The sequence below is a fragment of the Lichenostomus cassidix genome, chromosome 1Aa (genome assembly GCF_008360975.1).
Source record: "Lichenostomus cassidix isolate B80296 chromosome 1Aa, HeHo_3.0, whole genome shotgun sequence".
Classification (NCBI taxonomy): domain Eukaryota; kingdom Metazoa; phylum Chordata; class Aves; order Passeriformes; family Meliphagidae; genus Lichenostomus; species Lichenostomus cassidix.
In genome coordinates this window covers 23217028-23244308 of record NC_139480.1, presented here as the reverse complement: position 1 = coordinate 23244308, position 27281 = coordinate 23217028, and the positions used below count along the sequence as shown (strand labels likewise).

At 39.0% G+C, this 27281-nt stretch overlaps 1 protein-coding gene across 1 annotated transcript; it reads left to right on the top strand.

Moving 5' to 3' along the window:
• Positions 1 to 23410: 23410 nt before the first annotated feature.
• On the top strand, positions 23411 to 26958 carry LSM8 (LSM8 homolog, U6 small nuclear RNA associated). Its single transcript, XM_085042572.1, has 4 exons — positions 23411 to 23558; positions 24374 to 24414; positions 24970 to 25097; positions 26704 to 26958. The coding sequence occupies exons 1-4, from the start codon at positions 23528 to 23530 to the stop codon at positions 26792 to 26794; spliced, it is 291 nt and encodes a 96-aa protein (XP_084898698.1). The 5' UTR covers positions 23411 to 23527; the 3' UTR covers positions 26795 to 26958.
• Positions 26959 to 27281: the final 323 nt, after the last annotated feature.

Genomic DNA, 27281 nt, shown 5'->3' with positions numbered 1-27281 from the left:
TTACGAAAGGTTATGGAAATACCAGTTTCACAAAAATTGGCTGCCTAGAGCTTTTTTTACTAGCAGCATGATCCTCTAGTGAAGTTAATTCACATGATTTTTTACCTGACTTGAGGGCATATAGATTCACACAATTAGTATCATCCATATAGCTAGTTTAGGAGCATGAAAATTCAAACCCACAAGAGAAACACAAAAACATGCATGTTTTTCTTGCTTCACCTGACAAAGCTCACAGTAATTATGCAGACAGAAGGGTGTGTGTGGACTAGAAAAAAAATTAAATAAAACTCTAAGAGTAATTCCTGTGAATATTTTTTTGTTAAGATGCTTCTATCTTACTGCGTGGTTGACGTACAGATAAATCCTTCCCAGTTCCAAAAAGAGCAAGCAATCTTGCACATTTCTAACAGCAAGTCAAGATTTCCATGAGGCATGTTTCTTTGAATGCTCATACACCATTGGTTTCTTATAAGTTATATTGGGCCAAAGCAATTGCACATTTCCAAGACAAATCTACTGCTCTAGCATTGAAGGCACAGCCGCATAACCACATACTGTTTACTTATTTCAGGAATCAAGAGTTTTTAAGAGCTTCCCAAGGTTAAATGCAGCATCCTGTGTGCAAGCCAAGTTGCTATGGTGACACTGCTTCATACTTGCATTACTTACTTGTTAATATAGGCCTTTGGCCTTCTGTTTTCTAACTGCTGATAGATGAACTATCAAACTGTCTTACATTAACTGTACAAAGGTGATGTGAATCATATTTCAAAGTAACAAATGAAATGTGGTGCAATTAAACATGAGAAAAATGTATCATCTCAAATAAAACTTTGTTAAGAGATTTTATATTTAAGCAGCACCATTTAATTTGAAGCAATACTGTTGCAACCTATTAGACTGAAAATACGTTCCAGCAGGTAAAGATGGAAGCAGGAATTACAGTTAGAAAAGCAAGACATTAAATGTCAGGAAAGTATATTGTTGTCATCCAAAAACAACAGCATGAGAAACTGAGTATTTCCAAGGTACTGGTCTTGGTTTCATGTGTTGTCTTTGCTCTCAACTCACTGGGAGTTGAACCTCACTACCTACTACTTGGAAATAAAAATAATATGTTCCATGAGATAGATAAAATAGTAATATTTTTCATTTATTTGCACATTGTTTGTTTATGTCTTTATTTACAATTTGAATGGTATGATGCTGTTGCAGAAAGCTTTCCAAGAAAGCAATATATGATATCTTGTCAATGGCTCTGATAATGATGTTGTGAGAGACAGCAACCTTCTTTAGGCATTAAATAAGTGCACAACTTCTGGATCGAGATCTTAACAGAGATCACAGCTCTTTTCACAGAGTTGGTTTGGTGTATTTTTCATCTCTACTAGAAACAATCAAAGATATGTGAAAAGTTAATATGTTCAAAAACCATTAGGCCTTTTGTTTTAGAATATGTTTACAGGCAGCTGGAGCAATTAAGCAGTCCTAGTGCATCGTTAAGAAGCAAAATATAACCAGAGTAGATGCTTCTCAAAGATCCTTTTATCCACAGTGAAGAAAGGCTCTGATTGCATTTTTACAAGCTCCAGAACATGCTGCAAGTGAAGGTTTCTCTTCTCCCTCTTTTCAGCATTTGGGCTTTTCCCTTAAGATTCTGTATCACTCAGCATCTTTTTCTACCCAGAGACTTCTGGCTAAACACATGCCAAAGGAGAAAATCGGAGATATGTACTTCATTTCCTATCATTTGACAAAAATCATCCTGAGGCAACACTTTTTTCCCCTTTTTTATGACATTCAGCATGTTCCAGTGTCACCATCAGCATGCAAAACCATTTTGTGTATAACTACATTTTACTTGATTAGGTGTTTCTGGGCATATTTTTCATTTGTAACAACAAGCATAATGTTTTAAATACTTCTCAAAAACTTTATAAATACCTTTCTTCTGAGGAAGCCAGAATTTGGGCCCAGAACAGTAAGTGCTAATCCTAGGAAGAGGAACAAAATGGGAAAATTTATACAAAAACACCTTGGCAAGCTCATTGAGGTGAAAAGTGGACTTATTTGGATGAGGTCAATATATTCTTATACTCAGGATGCTGTTCATTACCTTTGCTGGGAATACTAAGCTGAAGCTCAGTTTTTTCTTAATTTCAAGTTTCTGTAGTTAATGGTTATAAGATAATACTGTCCACTCTGTTGTGCTGTTGAAGAAGCCTCTAATACATTTGAAATATTTTTTGGGTGTTTTATTCATGCATTAAGTGGGGAGTGGAATCCCTGACAAAAATAAAACAGCCTTTTTCAGATTAATGTCAGAAATCTTGCATGGTGGTGAACAGGTAGTACTAAAACAAGACTCCCTGATGCCTTCCAATGTAAAAATAACTCAGTATGTCTGAGTATGCTACAGAAGACAAAGCACTCTAATAGTTTTTTTGGCATTAACTAGGCAATTACTGGATTTTAGACAAAGATGTGTTTCTAACAGTGTATTTAGAGGAAAAGTCATGAGTTGGATGTGTACCTGTTCTACATTTTATGTCCTACAACAACTATTTGTAGAAGTTACACAGACTTAGTTGATATCCATGTAAGTTCCTTCTTAGTCTCATGACCTAGACAGATGCATCTCAGAACAAATGAAAATGCCATTTGAAAGCTACAATTAAATAATCACAAATATACTGCATTAAAATTTTATAGTCACGACTGTATTACCATGGACTTTGGAAGATTTTTCCGTGCTTTCTACTTTCTTACTTGCAAGACCTTAAGTAACAGTGGACCCTTCTACCCTGGTTATATTAGGAAAAGCTCCCGAGACCCGTTACTGAGTCAAAGGCAACATGACGCATATTTGAAGAATACTGTCAGGACAGCAGCACTTTGAAGTCATTCTCACATATAGCAGTAGTCCTTGATCAAAATACTCCTCCAGATAAAACAGATGCAGGAAAAGAAAATAAGAATATTCACACTGAGATTTTCTAAGGTCATCAAGGAAGACTTGGAAAACTACTTCATTAGTCATTACACTATCCTTCCTCTCTGATTATGACTTTCTGCTGATAAATTTCTGCTCTAAATTGAATTATGAGTTAATTAACTTTCACAAGACTGACTGAGAAAACTCACAAGCTGCAGCCTACCAATTTGAAATAGTGCTCTTAGACATAGCACATTAATGATAATACAGAAAGGAAGAAAGAAAGATTTTAAAAAAACCAACCAAGGTTCTTTTAACTTGCTTTTACAAATGAAGACATACAACTAGCTTCCAAAGCAACAGTAACTAAGAGAGACCAGTCATAGTTTTTGTTTGCTATTTAACAACAGGGTTAACAAAAAGAGGCATGAAATACTTTATCCAAACTCATACAGGATTGCCATGATTGCTAATTAACTATTTTATATTATGAAAGGAATTGCAAGAATGTCATTAGCATAAGAAAATTATGCAAACCACTGCTTAACTGACGCAAGTGTTACAAAAAGATAATGTACACTTTACTTTGTTGATGATGTAAATGGTGAATTTGAGGATCAGTTATAGTTTAATATTGACAGGAGCATATTGGTAATGAAGTGCAAATAGCTTCTTATTAACTCAGAGAGAGATCAAGCAAAAGGAAAGTTAAGAGCTGGAAGCAGATCTCCCAGGCATTGCCTGGAAGTAAGAGCTTTAATTGGAGTCCAAGGGGCTGACATCTCGCATGAAGACAAACTTCTGCTGGAACCTGACTTGCGTCTTTAGTATGTATGCAAATGTCTAAGAACCCACACTTGTTTTTTCAGTTCAGAGCAGAGTGCTATATTGAATCAGCAGGGGGGCTTCTGCTTTTAACAACTTGATGAAAATATTTCTACTGAAGCAGTCTTTTTGCAGAAAATTAGGGCTTTGGTTAATTTTCCAAGGTCTGTTTTTCATGTTCCATTGATTTTTCTATGAAATATGAAAACCTGAAAGACAAAACATCTTCTCTGAACCTCAAAATTTTCTGTTTGGAAATGCAACCAGGTGTTTTCTGAGTTTCATCCCGTCTTGGAATACTGTCCTGAGAACACCTCCCCTGGTGCACTGTTGTCAGGAACTCAGTGATGAACATTGTTTAGCAGGAGGTAGATCACCAGATACAGGATAAATGGAGAAACTGGACCAAAACCAAAACTAATTATTAGTTGCAAAATTAAATTATAAAATAGTCACTGAAAAACTCTCACAGAGTATGTATGTGCATGTGTTTGTGCATAGTTCTTTTGAAAATGTGACTAGCTATATTTTACCTAATTAGATAATACTATCCTATGTAGCCACCTAATGTACTGGGCACACAGCTATTCTAATATGCATGATTAACAGTGGTGATACAAACTTTTATAGAGAGTACTTCAAGTCACAGAAACTAAAGAAACCCTTTTCCCCATATAACTTGGGAAATCCCATCCACTGCAGAGCCAAGCCAGATAATTTTGCCATACCCTGCCTATTACAGATAAAGCTCCTTAGAAAAATACTATCTGTGCAACTACCCATCAAATAAACTACTCAGTCCTACAGAAGCTTTCCAAAACCAAAGGGCTCCTCTGGGGTTTGTGCTAGCTTCTAAGAGCTGTCTGGTCCCCAATGCCATTATTACCCCATGAGGCACTGCAATCACCACTTGCAAGATTCCATGAGCAAATGAGGATCTCTCAGGATTTCATAAAGAAGAGTCTCTTGAGTGGGATCCTCTTCCCCCTCTTGGATCTCAAGCACAATGCCTTCCTCTGCATTCCTTGCCTGTACCACTGTTACCAACAGTCAGATTAGCTGAGGGACGAACAGCAAGAGAAAAGACAAATGGGACAAATAACATCTGCACAGCCCATTTTGTCCTAAAAGGAAGTGTCTGACTTTTCAGCCCATCAATTTGTTTTCCCAAGCCCTGAGGATGTCACTTCCATAGGAAAGGGGCCTGATGCCATCTCCCTAGGAGGTGCTGCGATGTCTGTGCTCTGTCTGCACTGTGCAGAACTCACCCTCAAGGCTCAGTTCTGGAGCTCCTCTGAGACCTGAGCTGTGCTGAGAAAAGGCAGCCCTCTCAGCTGGATTTGCAGCCAACACAATCTGCCCACAAGGACCTATCAGACACAAAAGTCTACTTCTTTTGGACCTGACACACCAGGCTTGGGATTTAAAGGGTGTTGGTGTATGGACAGGCAGGAGTTAGAGGCCTGGTCTATCACACACAAAGAGCCCAAAGTTATAGGGTGTTCCACTCGGAGGAAGCCTCTAAAGTTTTGTTGAAAGTCCTATTTTTTCCAAGATTTAATGCACAATTCTTGCTGGAGGAAACCCCTTTACTGTATCAATTGTATACTATATCAAGATATGTTGTATGCCTCATGAAGTCTGTTTCGGGACTGGTAAAGCAAAGAATACTGTTTAAGTGTAACTAAAAAGTGCTATCACAGCTATGTGGGACAAAATTAGAGGGGAATGGCTCCAGGTTGAGGACACAGTAACTTGGTAATTGAAATGTTCTCCACAGCATCTTTTAAACAATGAGCCAAATGCTAAAGACCTTATTACAAACTCTGCCTATTATTTCCTTTGAAGCCTTATGCACATAGTGTTTAGACTAAAAAATCAGCTGGTAATTTTTCTGACTGTGTACAATTTTCTTTTTAAAATATAAGGAGAAAAGGAAACAAAGGTCTCACAATGAGAACAAACTGAAATACAAGAACTTTTGTGGGAAATTGAAATAGCAGCAGGATTAAAAGCAAAAAATACATTAACCCCACAGACTCCTTTCTTGCCTCTGAGGCCTCTCACTTAAGCACTAACCAGGACCACTGTGGCTTTGTTTATGGCATCTAACAAGCTCAAAGCCTCTGGCTGTACAACTGCATTAGGTACTTCTTAAAGCATTTTTTGAAGTTCTAGGGAACAATAAAACAGTATTAGGAATCAAATTCAGCTTTTTCATGTTTGCTCAGCACTCCATCTATATTGTTAACGTAGAAGTAGATCTATTTGTAGGTATGGATAGATGTGTATATACATGTATGTTGAAATATCCTATTTAATTGTAACAGAATTGCTAACATCTGCCACTTATTTCCATTGGAGAACTCCAGGCAATTTCAGAAGGACATGTGATGTGATGCTTGCATATAAAACTGATGAACAATATATATATAATTTTTTTATTACACTTAACAACTATTTATAGCATGATAGCTTAAATGAAATAGCTTCTTTTCCATATTTAAGGGCTTTGGGGAAGTTTTTCAGAATTTGAGGAAGAGAATGTATTTTTAAGGTTTATTTTAGTACCACTGGAGTTAATAATTTCTCATCAACTTTAATACCTGCAGGACTGCAGTCCCAAAATTCAGATCGCTTACAGCTGTCATCTTGCCTTCTAGTGGTATTTCTTTACAGCCACCGCTGACGAAAAAAACCAAAACTGATAGACAACAGTATTTTAAATTTATGAAAAATATAAATTGACTCGTGTTGCCACTGGAGAAGCAAATACCTTTAAAAATGCCTAACAATTCTAATTCCCCTAGCACAGCAGGCAAGACAAAGCTGCTACAAAACCTCTGAAAATTTCACATGAAAGCTTGAAATTGAAGGTTGGGCAACTCAAGTAGCTTGATTTATTTTGTTGTTAAACAATACCCCCATTTTTTTCAACTTCTCCAGTATTTCAATGTCCTTCATGCCTGATAATAACACACTACCATTTTATTTCCTGTGCAGGAGCTATGATGTCAGACTTCTCAGATCACTAAATATCATGTAGGTTTGCAAGGACTAGGAGCAAAAGTTAAAAAACCATCCTGACTGCAGGAATTTCTGCCTTTGATTTTCTGCAAGTAACTCTGGCTTGCTTACAGGATACATAGAGACAATGCTGAGATTCAAAGGTAGAGTAGAGAAGACAGAGGTCTTCCCAGATTTATGGTGGGAGGAGTGGCCAGGTACTGTTAAAGAACTTCTAGTCAGGCTGAGCTGAAGCAGATTCACAGCAGAGTAAAGGGATGCTGCATTGATCTAATTTATTTCTTACATTCTTGCAGTATGTTACATGCTTATTATCTTTTTGGTATCTATCTGCACTGTTCTGCAGGTAGATACCAAAAAAACCAGGCTGGGGGTAAAATCAAGAAAAAGACAAGTTGTTCTTAGGCACAAAAGATGCTAGAAATGGAGGGTGAAATCCTATAGCCACCTAGGAATTAAATCCCTTTCTTAAGCTTTGTCACATATTTCTACCTGTTCTACATTGGAGTAGCATGATCAGGCAGAATTTTGGAGAGCTGCTCTAACTGAAACCCAACGCAGCACAAGAGTAGATAATTTCTTTATAATTAAATCAGGTCTTCAATTCACCAGGTAAGCCATAGGATTGGTTTAAGAGAGGGAAGAGCTTCCAAGAAAATCTGGACTTTGAACAGCTTCATCTGCAAAGCTGCTGACTGAAAAATCTAGCAGGTCTATGAGACCTAAACTTGCAATACTGTCTACTGGTCTAAGGTATTTCCACTTTTATAGATTGAACTTAAGATAGTTAAACAGTCTGATCTCTACTAAGCATACACGCTTAGCAATTCTCAAGGCTGGCAACTCAAATCCATTGAACCATTCCTTAAAATATTTTTAAAATTTTGTCTGGACCACAAATGAAATATGTTATTGGAGGCAATGCCAGCATATGCAGTTTATATATACATGTGGATGTACATGCATACCTATTATATGCATAAGGTATACACATAGATATTATACATGAGATAGATATAGATATAGATATAGATATAGATATATGAACAATTTCTCTTGGTGAAAGACACTTCAGTTGTTAGAAAGTTCAGGTTCACCTTTTGTTTCCAAGTAATGGTAGGACAGCTAGAACATTTTAAAGGCCTGTTCAAATACCAGCCCTCCAATGATGATGGGACTAGTAGTATAAATGGAGAATAATAGTCCCCAGCATAATCATTTGACCCCCAGCATTCTAGCCACTGATTTGACCACAAAGGTTCTTGCTCATACTCTGATATAACCTGGGCAGCACTAGTACTACTTATGCTAAGAGATAGAAAGCTATCATGCATTATCTACAAGCCCTGAATAACAAAAATTCTTGAACAAACAAATGTGGACATGATTTTATATTAACAAAGAGAGAAAAGGAAGGAATGGAAGTACAATACCTAACATGTGAGAAGCAAAAAGGAAATCTACAAAAGGCTGTGGTTATGCACAGCTGACCTCAAGAGGCACCCTACTGATGGATGTGTCTTCTCTGAAATGAGCTGAATTTCACTGAAAGCGCTTAACATGCTTCCTTTTACCTGAACTGGTTCTGTAGGACTACCTCAATTGCAGTATGACCATGGCAGAGTCACTCTGGTCAGATGGAGCTCAAAGCTCCATGGTGAGTTCTGTGACTCTGAAGGTGAAAGCCTACACAAAATGGAATAATGGTCTTGCTTGGTCTTTGCTGTAGGACAGAAAGGGCAGCAGACTTTATTGCTTAACTCCTAGCCTTTGGCTTGGTTTAAAACTGAGAGGACATTACCAGTCAGTCTCTCATGTCCTGGCCTGAGAGGGGGAGACAGATCTAACCTTTGGCAAAGTGAAGCCTTTAGAGACCTTTGTTTCAGTTTTGCGGGCTGCGTTTCTATGAGAAGAGGTAGCCATTATATAGCACAGAAATACAGAACAAGTGATTACTGTGTGCCAGATCTGTGCAGAGGGTGGGAAATGTTCATCTGCATATGCTGTAAGAGTTTATTAAACACAGCAAACTGCCTGCAAAATTCGCATAATGAAAAGACATTTCATTTTGCCCTCTCTGAGAGAGATAGGGAACACCAAATATATTGCAGCAGTCATCTTAAAGGATTCTGTTCACTTCAGGGAAGTACCTGGTAACACTTCATTGGGGCTATGCTTTTTGCCTTGTGGTCATCAGCTGCTCCAAGGTCTTTAATTCCAGAAATCAAAAAAATATGTTCCTAGACTAGAAGAAAATTTCCTTCAAGATTTTATGCAGCAAGTCTTCACCACTACGTTAGCTCTATGTAACTTATGCATTTGTAGAGTCATGTAAGTGCAAGAGAAAATTTCAGAACAGCAACCTTCAAAATGGCTGTGAAAAAAATATTATAATTCAATTGTCAAGAGGGAGGATTTCATTAACGGCATCGCACAATAAAGCTTTGCCATCTAGTTTGGGTGATCCTAGGTTATCTTGTCATTTAACATTTGAACTACGTCAGGAAACTGACATTCGTATTTTCACTAAGTTACTTCTTCCAAGACAAGTCCTTAAATGATTTGCCTTCTCCTGCATGTATTTGCAGTATATAATTATTTTAAACCAGAAAGAATGCTATGGCTTTGTGCATCCACTCATCTTAGATTTCAGCAAAAATTACTCAGATTGAAAGGGATGTGTTATTGTAACTCACTCCTGTTTATATGCCCCAAAATATCAGTCACTGTGGGTGGCGGGGGAACCTCCACCAACATGCTGATTTGTTCTGTTACTACATGTTCTTTGAAATTATCAACAGCCTCAAAAAAAAAGAATCTGCCATATGTCTATACTCAGCCATTCTCCATTTGGCTGAATGGACAATTCCTAGTTTATAGAGATCTGGATTTTACTCTCTTGAATCATGCTGAATGGAGAGACTTAGTACCCAAGTAAATCCAATGATATAAAGCCAACCAGGACAATTATGATCATCTATCTGACCTTCTGCACCACATAAAATTCTATGTAGTCATAACTCAGTAAATTTGTGGTTGAGTCAGGCTAACTTAGGAAGCTCTCTGTCCTTTTAGTCAGCTTCAGAGCCTGAAAGTAAGGGGCAGAGCATCAAACATTCTTCTAAAGGAAATTAAATCAAGAAGATATAGCTATGCAGTCTCACCCATAGAAAATTACACCTTTAGGAATGCTGAAATAAATCAGAGTTTTTGCAGTAGTGTATCAGGTTTGGAATACATTCTTAGCTACTCTGCAACACTCCTGAAGAATTTCAGATTTCTCTGTGTATCCTCTTCTTTTCTCTCTCCTGCAGTCACATGAAGACATAACATTTTCTATACAGTAAAGAAAATGACTACAAGAAAAGTTTGGCATGTCAGCTGAGGGCACTCAGATCAGCTGCCTGCAGGAATACTTCTGGTCCCTCCACTGATTTGTTGGGGAGCAGACTCCCTATAGTCACTGTGAATACCTTTTCTAGTCTGACATATTACATTAAAGCACAAATACAAATGTGGCGTTACTATCTAAATTTACAGGTTACATTCCATTAACTCTTACTTCCCACCAGATAAGAAAAGCTATAGCCAAGTAAGATTTGACCAGATCTTAAACACCACCACAGTGGGAAGTCCAGGTTTTGGCACCACTTCGCAGGTTTTCATGCCATTCTTTGATCACGTGAGATGGCAATCTCCTTTTCTATTGTTTTTTCCTTTTTTCTTGTACCACATCCATCACTGAATGCTATGAGAATTAGTTTCTTCTGTCAAATCAGGACATTATCACAGTCTGCCACAGACAACTGCTGTCGTTTTACAATCCCTGCTGGTCACTGTGGTGCTCAAACCTGCCTCACTCCAGTCAATATTATCACTACTCCATGTCCAGGTGAGTAGTATTCTTTATTACTACACAAGCTTCTCTTTGGTTCCATGCTCATGAACTTAGACTTCAATATTACCTGAATGATAATGTCTGCCCTTGACCCTATAAACTGCTTTTGTGACTCACAATGAGCTGCAAAGCCTTTCACAAACCTCCAAAAAGAACAATAGACACAGGCACCTCAAGCTGCACCTTGGTATGGGCCATGGCCTATCAGAACAGTGTGTGATATTTCACGGTGCAAGGCTTACCTTCAACCTTCTTTCTGCTCACCATACAAGAGCGAGCCAACGAGAAGAGAAAAGCAGCTACACCAGCCTCACCAGCAGAGCTTCCTCATGGCTGCTGCGGGGAGCAAGGGGCAGGGGAAGAGATGCTGTTCCCTATGGGATGCCAACATGCACTCCAAGCACAGAAGCAAGGCTCCACCAGAGAGGAGTAATGGCACCTGGAGGACAGGGAGCTTGTGGGAGGATGACTGTGGGTGCAAGAAGTTGGTCAGGGAGTGATATGAATAAGCAAGAAAAAGCCAGGTACAGGATTCTGGAGGTGGAAAGTAGGACATTCCACATGTGGCTTGACTGGAGTGGAAGTCATTTCTGAAGGGAAGAGGGACAGAAAGCATTTCAGCAGAGAGGTGGAAGATAGAGAACGAAGATCTAGTGCAGGCCAAAGCATATGTCCATCTAAACTATCACAGCAAGGAAACTTGGAAACTGCTAGTTTAGTGAAGTGACCAAAGAGTAGGACTGACCTCTAATCTTAGTTTAAATACTGATTCAAAGTACTGCCTTGGGCAAGGAATTGGTTAGATTGGATTAATCATGTCTATCTACCTATTTCAAAGGGCTGCTGCAAGGATTAATTAGTCATTGTTTGCAAATATCTTTGAAGATGAAAATGTAGAACTGTATAATTAAATTATATCATTAGCCATAAGGTTATGTGACTTTGATGTTTTCCAAAAATGCAGAAATTAATACCATAACATCTACTTCCATTTCATTCATAGGCATATGTGTAATCCCAGGTAAAGAATTAACAGTGCCTGTAAAACATTACTACATAGTGGTTACCTGAATGAAATCCATTTTAGAAATAAGTCTACATTAAATTATAAAGTTTGAAGCCATAAAACTTGGGCTTATATATCAATCCTTCTATTGATATTCAAAGACTTAGTGAATCTGCTGTTTTAAACTACTGTTTCATCAATAGAAACAAAATTTCAGGTTGCTGGTGCTCCTTGTTCACTGTAGTTGATGTTCCACACAACAGCAGTGAAACTCCACTGAAGAGAAAAGAATTACTGATGTACATATGATAAGGATTACAGTCTAGCCCTGGAGTTGTGCCCGCTGGGGTGACATGATAGCCAATGTGCACAGATGTCATTGTCTTCTCCAGGACAAGCTTGGACCAGAACACACGGGAAGGGTGATGGATCTTCCCCATCTGCCACTTTAAATGAACTGAAAGACGTTGATACTTTGTTTGGCACACAGTTTCAGAAAGCATCAACTATCAAAGACCTACTAAGTACAAAGATGCTACACAATTTTATATTATCATCTCAGGCCAGATGGGCTAATACCTCTGACAGAATCACATGTTTGACATTCAGTGGGGTTTTTTTGTTCTGCCCACCTATTCACATGAGTGTAAAAGAGGTTCCTGTGTGTTTTTTCACCATGGTATCACACTGAATCACTTTATACCTATGGCAGCCCCAATTTTTGCTGATATTTGAATTTGTCAAATTACTCTGAAACAATTATGGAAAGCTGCTGTGGAAAGTTTCTAGGCTAGACTTGTTACAAAGACTTTTTCCTTTTATTTTTTTAATGGAACTCTATTAAATGTTTCTGAAAGGATACAACAGCTTCTCCACAGTTTGTTTCATTGTAGGTGTTGCTTAGCATTCACAAAACTACAATGACACAAATAAAGTTTTGTTTTGAATTGGCTGTTTTCCAAACAGCTTTTGTGCTCTGGTTTATTGAACTTAGTGGGGAGGGAGGAGTAAGAGGGAGTGTTAAGACTCCTTCAGGGTCCAAACCTCCCACATAACTTTTCACAGCTCCTGACATCCATACCACCCCCTGGCAGGACCCATCTGCTGGTAAGAAATTGTGCCTAGGGCACTATACTTCTCACTTAAAATTGCTGAATAGAAACAGAAGTTAGCAAAATGGCTGAACAGAAATAAAATATGACTATATTTGTACTTACCTATCTTTAGATCACATGCAGTGAGCTTCCTTTATTATGTAAAACTGGTGTCTTGACCATTGTGCTCAGAATTCATCCTTATGCAATTCCATCATATCCCATGGAAACAAATCTAAAGATCTCAGTCAGAGAGCAAATACTTTCTCCCTTGCCTTAGCATCTGTATGGATTAATTCTCACCTCTACAGCCTCTTTTGTTTTGTCCTTCTCACCTTCACCTTGACTCTTGCTCTCCATCAGACTTATTGATTCTTAATTTATTCAGGAGATAACATCAATACTCACTCCCCTCAAGTCTTCATTGCTTCCACCTCATCAAACATGTCTTCACAATACAATAATGTCATGCTTGTATTTCAAGAATTTTCAGAAAGTCTTGAAATGTGTTCTGTAAATCACTGCCAGGCAAATTCTTTGAAAGGAATTTTCTTAACCACCGGCAATGTGCTGTTTTACCATACCAACTGCATTTTGGATATTAACAATATGATGCAGTTTTATAAAAAAATCTCCATTATTTATGGAAGTTGCTATTCAAGTGACATTGCTCATTTAATTTAAGTAATCATAGCTCCTAGAGTGAAATTGGGAAGTAATATTATACAACATCTGAAATAGATGAGACTATATACATGTAAGAACTTTGCAATTTAATAGCATACTTGCATTTCTAACACAGTGATAATGCTCCCTAGGTACGGACTAGAAATCAGATTCAAATCATCATGGGTTTGTACATGAACATAATGAACACTGAGTATATACTTTTTGAGAAATAATCATAACATCCTCTGCCAAAAAATAGCAACACTTTCTTAAATTATTTCCTTTTTAACACAGCCCCTTCTCCATGTGCAGAACAGATCATCTCCTGTTTAAATACCACAATCGTGACTACAAAATACCAGAGTCAGCCAATACTAGAAACACTTACATGCTGTATATGTTCATAATAAAAACCAAAAATGTGAAAGCACTTGCAAAAACAGATTGTGCACATTAGCTTCAGGGCAGCAGAGACTTGCACAATGACAGTCTTAGCTTGATACTGCGATTTAATTTGCAGTGGCCTTTTTTGCCTAGGAGTCATACCTGCCCCATCACTTATCTGACATAAAAGAATCACAAACCATTTTTGAAAGATATATAAACACCTCAGTATGTCACACCAGTATCACCAGGAATGGCAATGAATATTATTTCAATTCTAATGATGTCTTTCAGATGCATGTAATTTTCTGTTTGTTTGTTTACTTATTAAAAGTAAGACAAGTAGGTGAGGCAGATGATACTACTTACATCACATGTAGCATCCATATTCCACTCTGGAACTTTCTGAGGCTGAAAGAGAATGAAGGTGATTAGCAAAGTACTGAAATCTCTGGAAAGGAGACGGGAAGGGGCAAGATGGGGAATGATCCTACATATTCTGTATGAAATTACATGCTGAGGGGGAAGCACAGGAACCTTCCTCAAGGACGAAAATAAACTAGTGTTGCAAAATAAACTATTAGAAATTGCCTGGAGCATAGCTCAGAAATCTAATTTTTTTCCTACTGGTGGAAAACGGCAGCCCTAAGCAAATTACTTTTCTTTGCATTCTGTCTCTAAAATACCATAGAATAAAACAGAATAGACTATTTTCAGGTGGAAGGGAGCTATAATGATAACGTAGACTCTCTGACCACTCCTGGGCTGACCAAATTTAAAGCAAATTATTAAGGGCCTGTTCTAGGTTGCAATATAGATGTATTTATTATTCTATTACTACAAAGCTGTGGGGTACTGGTTGTTATCTCCTGCTATGACTCACCCCTGATAACTGTTAATGAACCACCAAGAACCCACTGCATGACTCATGGAGTTACCTCATCCTATTGTGAGATGCTCTGCCCAGGAGGGAGGAGCCAAGCATTCCCACCTGGATATAACCTGGCCTTGGAACTGCACAAGCAGCTGCTGTCTGTTGGATTCTGAGAGGACAAGAGCTACCACTGGCCCTTCAGGTGAAGACCAGACCTTCCATAGGATCACTGCTTCAACTTAACTACTTTATTTGGACTGGTACCACCACACTAACAGGGTGTCAGGTTGTAGCTGACTTTGTCAGTGTTTTTCCTTGTATTATTGCACTTGTAATTTTCCTATTAAATTATAATCCTGACTTGTGATCTCCCACTAGTTTGTTTTCAGACTAATACAGGACCTCAGAATGGAGCCATTAATACATTCTTTCCTCTGCACTTTTTCTTCCCTATTCACTATGTAAAGCACTTGTAGCCAAAATTTTGTCTGTCTTCACAGGCATGTGTAGAGGGTTTAGCATAATGTGGCCCTAATACTGACTGATGCCTTCTGGTGCCATTGTAATAACAATATTTAAAAATTAGCTAACTTCTATTTACAGTTCCACCACTGAATTCAAAAGAAATTCTGCTATTTCAGTGAGCATCTATGCAATTCAACTTACAGATTTAATAAATAATTAGAATAATATTTACCAATCTTTCCAAGACATGGCAATGCTTAACTAAATGGAAAGAATACTTTAAGTCCGTCCCTACAATAAATGAAGCATGTGAACCTCCTGAACATTAATAGCAGCACCATACCCAGCAGAAGTTGAGCAAAATATATGAAAAAATAGCATTATATTTGGAAATTTGATGCCTTCTGGATGGTTTCAGTATTCAGTGACATGTATATTTTTGTCAATGACTATAAAGGGAGTACTGACGAATGATATTTCACTCATTCCTCTTGCTATTCAATTAGATATGGCTGATATGTTAAGTGTTTTTCAGTAAGAACATAAGACACCAGTAGGGATGGCTTTCAACAGCATTAATCAATAATGTAATAGCACAGTGGATGATAATGAAAAGGCAGAAGTTACTAGTGGTTAGCACTGTGCTCTCTGACACACTGCTCTTCTCTCATGTGAGACACTGTGCAGTGAGGGTAACCCTTCTACACCAGAGCCAGGTAAGCATAACTCCAAAAGGAGACTTCTCAAGGCCTTTTATCATCCCCCTGCCCTTCCCCCACCAACTACAGCACTACAGAGCTGCAAAACGAACTTGTACTTTCAGGCATTAGATGTAATGATTCAAATAGCCCAGAAATTTCAGGGTATGAGTTTATCTGTGCCATTCATCACTCCAGAGTCACAATTAGGCCTTGGACACTTGATCATGTTGATCTAGGAACAGTTTTTTTCCCTCCAATTAAAAAGGGAAAAAAGCCCTAAGCACAGGGCAACTTGCTATGAAAGTTATCTGCCTCAAACAAAAAGCTTTACCCATGCCAATATTTCTTCAAATACGAAGTTAAAGCAACAGCAAAATTCCATGTCGTCATGATATAAAGCCCTGGCTGGTTTTTTTTTGTTTGTTTGTTTACAAACGTGTTCACCAATTTAGACTAACTGTACAAACAGAAAGGCTTTCTTCTGCTGTCATTTGCTCTTACATCTGTTAATCTCTATAATCACAGTTCCTCCTTCCCCTCCAGCTATCTCTGTGCTGGCAGCAGCACAGATTCCAGAGTGCAGCCTATAGAGTTACCTTCTTCACACCAAAGGCCTCAAAGCTGAGCTTGGCATTGGTGTCAGTGGCTTGCCTGAATGACTCATGAGCTACTACAGCTGGGACAAGCAAGGTCCTCAGTAAAGCTCAAAGTACCTCACAGAAGCTGTTTTTTCTCCCCACCTCAGTAAGTTAATCAACCTCAGTATCTGAGCAATAACAGCTAAAAAGACTCATCACTAGAAAGTATCTCAAGTGCCAGCAGAAATACAAACCAGAGGATATGAAGAGAGTTCCTGTAAGTACAAGCATGTACTCTGGCAGTGAACAAAGATGCCAGATGCAATCACCAAGGAGATTCTGGGAGTAATAAGAGAAAACACCCAGTTGAAGCAGTAGCTTGCAAAATCCTAAGCTACAAATAATGACAAAACAGACAGCCTGCTTCAAGGCTCTGAAGAAAGAATAGCATCTGCCACTCTCGTGTGCTACCTCTCTTCATTCTGTTGGTGAAATTCTGTTTCTTGTGCTTCAAGTTTTGCTTTTCACAGCATAGCTTACTGATAAGAAAAATGGCCTCCTCCTGCCCTTTGGTCTTATGCCTCTTATCAGAAAAAACCACAGTGCCAGTTAAAGGAAAGTAGGTAGTCCTATTTGTCTTCCTCTCCTGTTGATCATTTTTCGTTGATGTTTCCAACAAGGATTTTCCAACACCTTTTCTGGGCAGGACCAAATCTACAGTATAGTCTTTCTCCACTTCCGTAATTGGTTTAAAGGTCATGGTGCCAAAAGACTGCTCTGTGCTACAATGAATGACCTAGTTAAAAAAATAATGATGCTATATAAGTTACAAAGCAGAAATATATTGATTTTTTAGTGCAATCTACATTATATCTGGCAGCAGGCAGCATGTAAGTCACCTCTGAACAGAGCCCTTTGACCATGTACTGTTCCTTTTACATGGTGATTATGTGCCACAGAGCAAACGGAACAAGAAGTGGAATGGGGTCAAATGGGCATCTCTGCAGAGTATTAAGACAAAGGACTTTATAATTAAAACTGGAAGATCTAGTCATCTTAATGCAGACTGAAGATTAGGATCAGTGCTTTTACAGGAAGATGAATTATACTTTAAGAAGTAGGGAATCTATCAGAATGAAAAGCCTGCTTCATGAAAGCAATTTAGCAAATGCAATTTCAGCTATGACTATAAAAATGATTCTATGACATACTAGCAAGTGTCAGTTACTTGAAGCTTATTATTGTTCAACAGAATTGTCTTTATGTTCTGCTTACAGCAACTGAAAACAAGAATCCATTTGCTCTGTTATTTTGTTGTTGCAGGTACATGACCCATTAGCAACGGCATTTTTCCTAGCAATAGTTCGTAACGTCCCCTAAAATTATTAGCTAAGATGATAATGGTACTGAACTTCTACAGCTGTTACCAGTTTCTTCTGTAAAAAAAAAAGGAGGAAAATGGAAAAGAGCTTGTTTTCCTGCCAACAGAAACATGTGAAGTTATTTTTTATGTTAACACATTAAGTAGGAATATTGTCATTAAGATTGTTATGGTATTTTGCATATTTTACCAAAAATTGCTGGGGAAAATACGCACTTTCTCCTGTAAAGGAGCATTTAGAGTAAATTTCTTAAAAATGTTTCCCAGAGCAGCAGTTGCTATCATAACAGAATTTACATCAGGTGTTTGTTAATGAGTTTCTAAAGATAAATAAAAAGCACTGCGACCTCATGCTACAGTTTGCTTCTAATGCATTGTCATATATTCAGAGTCTAGCAACCCTTTTCAGACTGTTAACTTTCTACTATATTTTCCAGTTGTTTCATTGTAAACCCCTGTCATTTGATACAATAATAGACATGAAACAGATCTCAGCTTAGACTGCAATTAGTCATGCATGAGATCTTGCTACTTTTCTCCAGCTACCAGAAAAAAAAATCTTTGTCCTTGCATTGCAGATAATGGGCCTTAGAGTCTCTACAGATCCAATGGAACAAAGCGGAGGTGAAGGGATGTTTCTGTTTTTCCTGAACACATAATCAATCATGTTTAGCCAGATTGGGTGTGTATAAACCAAAGACAAGCTAAAGGGCTAAGCTCTTTCTATGAAGTGGCATTCTAGGCATGTAGGTGAAAATCAGAGAGATTTAAAAGTTTGAGTCCCAGAAAGTATTAGAAAGGCTATCGGATTAAGTAAATGAAATGTGAGGGATTTGGGGATGCTTAGATGTTCAGCTTCCAAGGAAGCTGGAGGAGTAGGTCTTGCATCTTTCTCCATCTGATCTGACAGGGACATGGCTTGACATGCCATGGCACAGCAGCAGTAGTCACATCCCTCTTCTCACAAGAACATCACAAAATCATTTCACTCTTCAGCAGGGCTGGCTCTATAAAACCTCGCTACTTCTAAATAACTATGGAAAGCGAAGCCATCAGAAGCTAGCATGGTTTTGGAGATGTAAAACTGGTAAGCAGTTTTACATCTCCAAACTGCAAACATAAAACTGGTATGCAGTGACTAGCAACAAAGCATTCACTCAGCCATTCCACCAGCCTCAGGCTAAGCAACAATTTTGCACACAACTGCTTGCACAAACACCTTACCATTGCAAGGTTTCCTTCCTGCCCTGGCAGACTTAAAGGAAGCAGGAAAGTGTGCAGACACTACAGAGCATGATTAGTTGGTCACATATTCTGCAGAAAGCATAAAATAGAGCAATCACTTGCCACAGCAACCTTAACGTATGGAGAATCGGTTGAAGAAATAAACTGATTTTAATTACAGGAGTAAATGTAATTAGCAAGTAAGCTATATCTAAACAATATAAGAAAAAAGGAAAGCTTTTTTAAAAGGTTCTTTTGTTTCTTCAACTGAGAGCTTAATGGGCATTATTGTTACTTAGTATGTGCCCAAGTGCAGCTCAGCAGCCACTGAAGGGAAGGAACCAGCAAAGGGTTGCCATCTACAGTCTTCTGATCCCAAATGTTGCCAGTGTTATATGGTCACCAGGAGTAAAATGTATCTGGTCTAATGCAAGTGTGAACCTGTGTCCGTGTCTGAGTTAAGTCACACCAGGCTCACTTTGTAAGCATTGGAGAAACACACGCATCTTAAGTGCGAAACGCACCGCATTCCCTGGTAGAAAACGAATTCTTTTACTCTGTGAAGGAGGCCAAGGTGACTTACTGAGGCTTCAGACCCCGAACTGGGACTCGCAGAGCCGCCAGCGAGCCCCTCAGCCAGCAGCGCAGGGCGCCCCCTGCTGGCCGCGCGGCCGCACCGCAGCTTCAGGCCTTCCCTCGTCAATCGGCGCGCTCTCCGCAGCGTCCACAAAATCACGCAAATTGTGCCCCCAGGTCGTAATGTAGCCTGCCAAACCTTGCTCCTGAGGGGGAGAGGTAGGCAATGTTCCCCACCCACACCCCCCCCCCAAAAAAAAAAAAACCAAAAAACGGGGATTAAACTAGAGTTCTGCATTTTCTGGGGTGGTTATGGAGGAAGAGAATAAGAGCAGGTGTGGCTTTAAACAGAAGACCGAACTTCAGTTAGGACTGCGAAAAGGGCCGAGCTGCTTGCCTTCGGGAAGAGCCTAAGAGTAGATGAAGCCAGAAATTCTCTTTTCAGAGTTCTTTTATACTGAGGGTGCTAACTGTTGTTAAGCACCTGGTTTGGCAAAGCCTGGGCACCAGACTTCAGGAGTCCAGCTTTACTCTTCGGTTTTTAATCCTCCTTTTAAAAATAAGAATATATAAAAAAGCCCTTCTCTGGTTTTCAGGGACACTATTAATATAAACAGATAGATCAGAGATTCTCGGGATCAGGTACTGTGGTAATGTCCTCCTACATTCTTGTATCCTAGTATTCTCACGTTCTTGGCCTTTGAGAATGTCTCTTTACAGAGAGAAAATGTCAACCCCCCCAAAAAAATCTTTCAGCCTCTTACATGAAATATACAATAATTATTGCAGTCCTGGTGTAACCATTAGTGGCAGTTGTTAAGCTTCTTATAGTAAAAGCTTAAGAGGATGAGCATTGTGTAATGCCCAATTGCAAAAGCATTTTGTTCTCTCACGTCTCTTGTCATGTTTCTGATAAAGGTTGAACCATGAGACAAATTCTTCAGAGAATACTTTGGTGTACTTCAGAGGTGCCAAAAAACACCTATTCTTTTTTTTTCCTGACTAATTTGCCTTAAAAAAACTTAATTTTGCTTTCCTGGTGGTTGTGATGGCTATAATGTGCAAAAAAAAAAAAAAAAAAAAAACCCAACAGCTGGCACACTAGGAGAATAAACAATAGCGTTCTGCTTTCCAGAAATTGTATTCCAAGCGGGAATTAAACCATGGGCTGGACACCAAGTCCCAGTTTGGACCTCTTGCCAATTTGTCCCTTTTATTGAAATAAAAGGATGTTGGACTAGTACTGACAGAGACAATCTAAACTCTTAAGTGGGATCTATATAGCAAAATTTTAAAAGACCATGAAATATTTTTCCAGGTGAAAGGCAGACACATGGAAGTCAGGGAATGCAGAACTGAGATGTTTTAAGCAACACCAGTTTGACATAATTTGTGTCTGAATCTTTTGCTATGTGATCAGAGACCTCTTTTTATAGCATTCTCTCAGTTAAAGAGAACAAAGGCTGGTACTTCATCTGTGTCAAATAATTCAGAGTTTCTTCTACAGAACTGGGAGTAGACAACTTTGAATTTTTGTCTTAAACACCTGATTGTACCTTCCAGCTATTAAAAAATGCGTCCTCAGTATTTTAATGAATGAAGATTTCTGAAATTCGCTGGCAAAAGCCTGGAAATCAAGTTAACAAAACAAACAAACAAACAAAAAAGCTAAAAATTAATTTCCCTCCTTTTTTCAAAGTATTATTTGTATGAGCTTTTTTTTTTTAGGAATATCTACTCAGTGCTTCAGCAAAGCTAATCTCCTGATTCTACAGACAGCTAGTGTTATTTTAGACTATTATATAAAGTCCATCAAAATCACTATCTTTACTGACAGACTGAAAAACTTGAGAGATTGTTTTCTCAGTCTCATCCAAAAACTGACAAAAATGGGAATTCCACATTTTAAGTCCCAAGCTAATTTTCTGTCTAAGGTCAAGAACTTATAATAAACATAATTTTTTTTAATCCAGAATTTATATAACATTTATTTTCACAATATCCTGGATTGGAAATGCCCTGCTGTTTGTTTTAATACTTTGAAAGAATATTTCCTGCACATCTAAAAAGGTTGGCATTCAGTGCAATAAATAGCCAGTACTGTCAAAAAAGCAGGTGGAAGAAAATATCTTTTAATGTGACTCCATGAAGACTACTTGAGCAGCAGTGCTGAAACAAAAGCACTGATCTCATGCTTTGAAAAACCTGGTAGATAGACTGTTGTAAGATGGTGTACCTGTGTGAGACTTCAGATGTCTGCAACAGACTGCTCAATTATTAAATGTCATTAGAGGGGTACATTCATGGCTTTGACTATATTACAGTGCAGAGGATGTCTGTATGTACAACATATTGCAGTATATTCCAAAAGTGTGTTGCATACTAACAATGATTACATTATCTCCCACAGGCAAAGACAGCTACAGCATCAGGAACATCAAGAAAAGTTTCCATAGCTTAACTTTGGTTCTATTACTGAATGTGACCTTAATTTCACTGAGATATTTCTTCATGTGTGAAGTATCAGTTCAGCTTCCTACAGTCCTGTAAACTGACAGTACCTACACTGAACAGATTCCACACGCTCTACCTCACAGGACTCCAGGGACAGTAAGGAAACACTCTGAGCACCATGTAGACCAACCAGAAAGTGTAGCAGGCAATAAGAATCATGGTATTGACAGGTAAAGTTATATAAAAATTAAAAACCATGAGTGCCTCCGGGACATTATTTTTGCCATTCTGATATTTATAGAAAGGAGATTCATGTAAACATAAAATCCAAACTTCTGCATAAGAATCACCACTTACTTGGCACCACACATTTTTTAAAAAATATTTATAATTTTGCTTGGATTTCAGAGCTTGACCACTGCTTTCTTTTTAAAGCAGCAGCCGCTGTAGATCGCAGTGTGGGCCCAGGCAAGTGGTTTGATGCCATGCCATGCCAGCACAGGACCCAGGCAGAACAAAACGACCTTTCTCTACCTCTTGTCTCACAGACACCCAGCCATCTAGCATTTCCTACAGAAAGCATCTCTGGGACTTAGCAGCTCTGCAAGGCTGGCCCCAGGCACGCATCCCACAGCCCTGCTGCAAGGCTCTCCATGTGTGCTGGTATGGGGCTGTGTTTTGGATTTATGCTGAGCACAGAGCTGACAACAGAAAGCTCGTTTTCTTGTTGCTGAGCAGGGCTTGCACAGAGTGCAGAAAAGGAGAGTTCGAGGGGGAGAATCAATTCCCTCGACCTGCTGCCCACACTGCTTTTCATGCAGCCCAGGGTATGGTTGGCTTTCTGGGCTGCACACTGTTGGCTCATGTTGAGTTTTTCATCAGCCATCACCCCCCAAGTCTTTCTGCACAGGGCTGCTCTCAGTCTCTTCCCCACACCGCCTGTAGGTGTGTCTGGGACTGCCCTGAACCAGATGTAAGACCTTGCACTTGGCCTTGTTGAGCTTAATGAGATGCGCATGGGACCATCTCTCGAGCCTATCCAGATCCCGCTGGATGGCATCCTTTCCCTCCAGCGTGTCGATGGCAGCACGCAGCTTAGTGTCGCAGCAGCTCTGATGACAGTGAGCTCAATCCCGCCCCCACGTCGCCGACAAACATGAGCGGGGCTGGCCCCAGCACTGCCCCCCGGGCGTGCCTGCGGGCGGTGCCATGTGCCGCATGGAGAGGGGGCGCCGCAGTCCCCCCGCGCATCTATCACCGATCGCTCCTTGGTACGGCCCTCTCGAGAATCCTTGCCGCTTCCTGCCGCCAGCGCATGCGCGCTCCCCGTGCTCACTGCTGGCCCCGCTGCTGGGCTGTGCGCCTGCGCGCCGCTCGGCACGTCAACGGCGCGCGCCGGACGTGCCGCCGGCTCGCGGTGAGAGTGTGCCGCCATGACCTCCGCGCTGGAGAACTACATCAACCGTATCCTGCCCCAGCGGGGCCCTGCCCGAGAGGGGCTCTGAGGGTGGGCCTGCTCGCGGCAGCGCGGTCCTGCTGCTTGGGCCCGTCCCGGTTGGCGGAGGCTGGCTCGGCAGGCCGGAGGTTACCCCGCGAGTAGGGTTCCCCACAGCACCCAGTGCTGCCGAACTCAGCCTTGCCCGGCCCGTGAGGAGGAGCGACATTCGCTCTGGGCCTGCTCCCTTAAAAGGCTCTTAACAGGCGATTAGTTACCAGATTTGCGGCACTTGCTCAAAACCCGTGAGTTGGGGTTCTTGGAACGCTTTTCCTGCCAGTTTTTTTGTGCTACTTGTAACCCATGGGCATTTGCAGTTTTATTCACAAATAGTAAGATAGTAACCCTGAATTAGTCAAGATGATGGATATATGATCATCGAATTGAGATAATGGGATCTTCAGAGAGAAGGGATGCAGAATGCTAGCCTCGAAATCACCACTGCACAGCGGTTTTTTAAGGACTTGAAGTGTTTATAAAACTGTTCTTTAAATTTTGAGTCCAGTTAGCTATGGGAAGAGAGGTGGGCTCAAGTCTTTATTCTGCCTTCAGTGCTGTTCGTGTTTGTGTTTGACTGTCCATGGCTGGGTGAGGTGAAACTTTAAAGGTGAAACTTTAGTACTATGTTGTTAAATGTTGTTGTCAACCGTGCTGCTTTTAAAAACCTGCTCATAGGCTTTTCGGGCTCTTAGCTCATAAAACTTACATTACATATGAATGTTTCAGAAAATATTAATGGTTCTATTATCAGATAGGACTAAATGTTTCCTTAATGAAATACCAGGTACGGTTGCAGTAATTACTTCTGATGGAAGAATGATTGTGGTAAGACTTACATTTTTTAACATTTTATTTTCCCTTATAAAGAGTTTCCATCATGACAGTAAAGAAGCTCTGTTAGGATAGTCTTACATGTTCACACCTTTAAATTATAGAGTAGAGAATAATTGCCATAAATAAAATTGCTTGTTATGAATGGTTTCAATATTGTTGACTACAAGAATCCAACTTTTCTGTTGTTTTATTTAATTTCTGGAAACTTCCATACAAAAAGCAGTGTAGGAATAGTAGAATTGGTTGTCTAGAGGAACATCATAGATAAAATGGAAAATTTACTTCTTTAATGCTAAAGCTTATTGTGTCTTTTAGGATGAAAACACAGTAATACATGTGTACTTTTCTTAAATTGAGTATTGCTTTTAAAGTTTCATTCTTTAGCTGTTTATGTTTAAGCCAAAGAATAAAATCTAAATAGAACATCTGTTCTCTAGTACCTTAGTTTTTACCTTAGTAGCCACTGTGTTTAATATATCTTCAAAAGCAAAGATGAAAAATTTTAAGGGTCATTGGAGTGCCTTTTTTTGTGGGTTTTTTTTCCAGGGAACGCTCAAAGGTTTTGATCAGACTATAAACTTGATTTTGGATGAAAGCCATGAACGAGTGTTCAGTTCTTCACAAGGAGTTGAGCAAGTAGTGCTGGGACTATACATTGTAAGAGGTGATAATGTGTAAGTATAGCACGTTCTTGTTTAAATCTTTTCCTACAACTTACTGCGTGTGTGTGCACGTGTATTTGTGTGTGTATATGTGACTTGTATAAATCTTGATATCCCCAGGCACCTGGCATCTTTGTATCTGTGGGTTGCACTGGAAGTATTGTCAAAAGTGAGTCACCATCTCTGAAGGTGTGAAAAGGATGTGTAGAAGTGGCACTTAATGACATGGTTTAGTGGTGGGCTTGGCAGTGTTAGGTTAATGATTGGACTTGATCTTGCTGGTCTTTTCAAACCTAAATGACTGTGATTCTGTATTAAATAGCAAACATCTACACTTCTTTTACAGAAGTGATTGCATTGTAATGTTGAGATTGAAGATGATCTGAGAGCTGGAGTACCCCTCCTATGAGGATAGGCTGAGAGATAAAGAAGGAAAAGAGAATGACTGAAAAATTAAATACAACTTGTGTGCAAAAAGTCAGCAATCTGGTATACAAAGTTGACTTTCAACAGCTTTTTTTTTTGGAGGAGGAGATGTTCACAGAGAGCACTTCATAATCTGGAAAATCCTTGAAGGTCCTGACTTGACAGTGTAGCAACTGTTGAAGCCAGTGTAATGACATATCAAATGTATGAGTTGATATTTAATGTAAAATTCCCTTACAAAATGAGGGTAAAAGTTCTCTGAGTGCAGACAAAAGTAGGTGGTGTGCCAGATGCATGGGAGGGTTACAAGAGAAGTGGAAATAAAGCATGGTACATGGGACAGCTAGGAGTATTTACTTTTGCAGCAGCATTCTGAAACTGATGGCAAAAGTAAGTTTATTTTTTATCACAGCTAGATGAAGAGCATGTTGCAATGACCAACATGTGAGCCTGGGTAGGAATTCTTCTAATTCTAATGGATATTTCTGTACAACAAAGTGTCAAGACCTTGATATCTAGGTACATTTATCTGACATCATTGAAAAGGTGGATCATTTTGAATGCTTTCATCATTTTTGACTTAAGCTTTTAAGAGAAAATAATTTGATACATGTACAAAGGTGGGGCTAAGCATGCCCCACCCTACCAGTAGCTTTTCATTTAGATAGTACAAATGTGTATAGAAAGCCAAGTAATTTTTTACTACTTTGCTGTTTAATCACACAGTTGAAATGGATGATGAAAGATATCATCATAGAGCCACATTACTCAAATATTTTTAAAAAATGCTTCTGTGAAATAGAATTTTTTTTTTGCAAACTCAAAACATATTTATTGCAAGTAATAATTCTGTATTAATGCAACTCTTCAACATGCAGAAATTCAGCATCCTTATAGGAAGAAGTAAAAAGAATCAACAGCTAAGTAACAGTAACTTCAGAATAGGGGGTTTTCATGAAACAGGGAAACTATTGAAAAATAAAAGGAAAGAAACAGTCATGGTGCAAAGTACTTCCAGACATTCCAGTGTGCATCAGTAGAAGATTTCATGGAATATGTAGCATTAATCAGAAGAAGTCAGTATAGTTCAATGGCAAGTAAGGGTGGTTAGAAGATAAAATACAGCTTCTGTTGTAGAACTGTGTGATTTGATCTCAACAAATAATAACCTGATTTTTTTTTTTAATTGCAGTGCTGTGATTGGTGAAATTGATGAAGAGACAGATTCAGCTCTTGACTTGGGGAATATTCGAGCAGAACCTTTAAACTCAGTTGTGCACTGAAAAGATGAAAATGCAGAGGGACTTTGTAAATCTTTGGTTGTACAGACCTGTTTAGCAACGTGGACAGTTTCTAGAAATTGTGTTTAATTCGTTTATTCACCATTTTTTTATTATGAATATATTGTAGTTTTGCATGTAAATTAAAGTTTCTACATTTTGCTAAAGATACTTTCATTGAATTTCTTTTGGGATTTCATGCTGTGTAATTTCACTGGGAAGTGCAATCAGTATCAGTGATGGTCCTGATTCTGTCTATATATACCTTGTTCTTAAAATAAGATCTCATTCTTAAAGGTAAACGAAGGTTTTCATGTTAGCCCAGGATTATTTGAAGGTAGATGTGTAACATTCAGTTGAGCTATCTCTAAATGTAGTTCTAGCTGTAAGTAGAAGTCTGTAATTGGGGGTTTTTGTGTATGTGTATAGTGTAGAAACAAAGAATGTTAAAAGCTTTCACAGTCAAATTAATGACTTACACTTATAATAC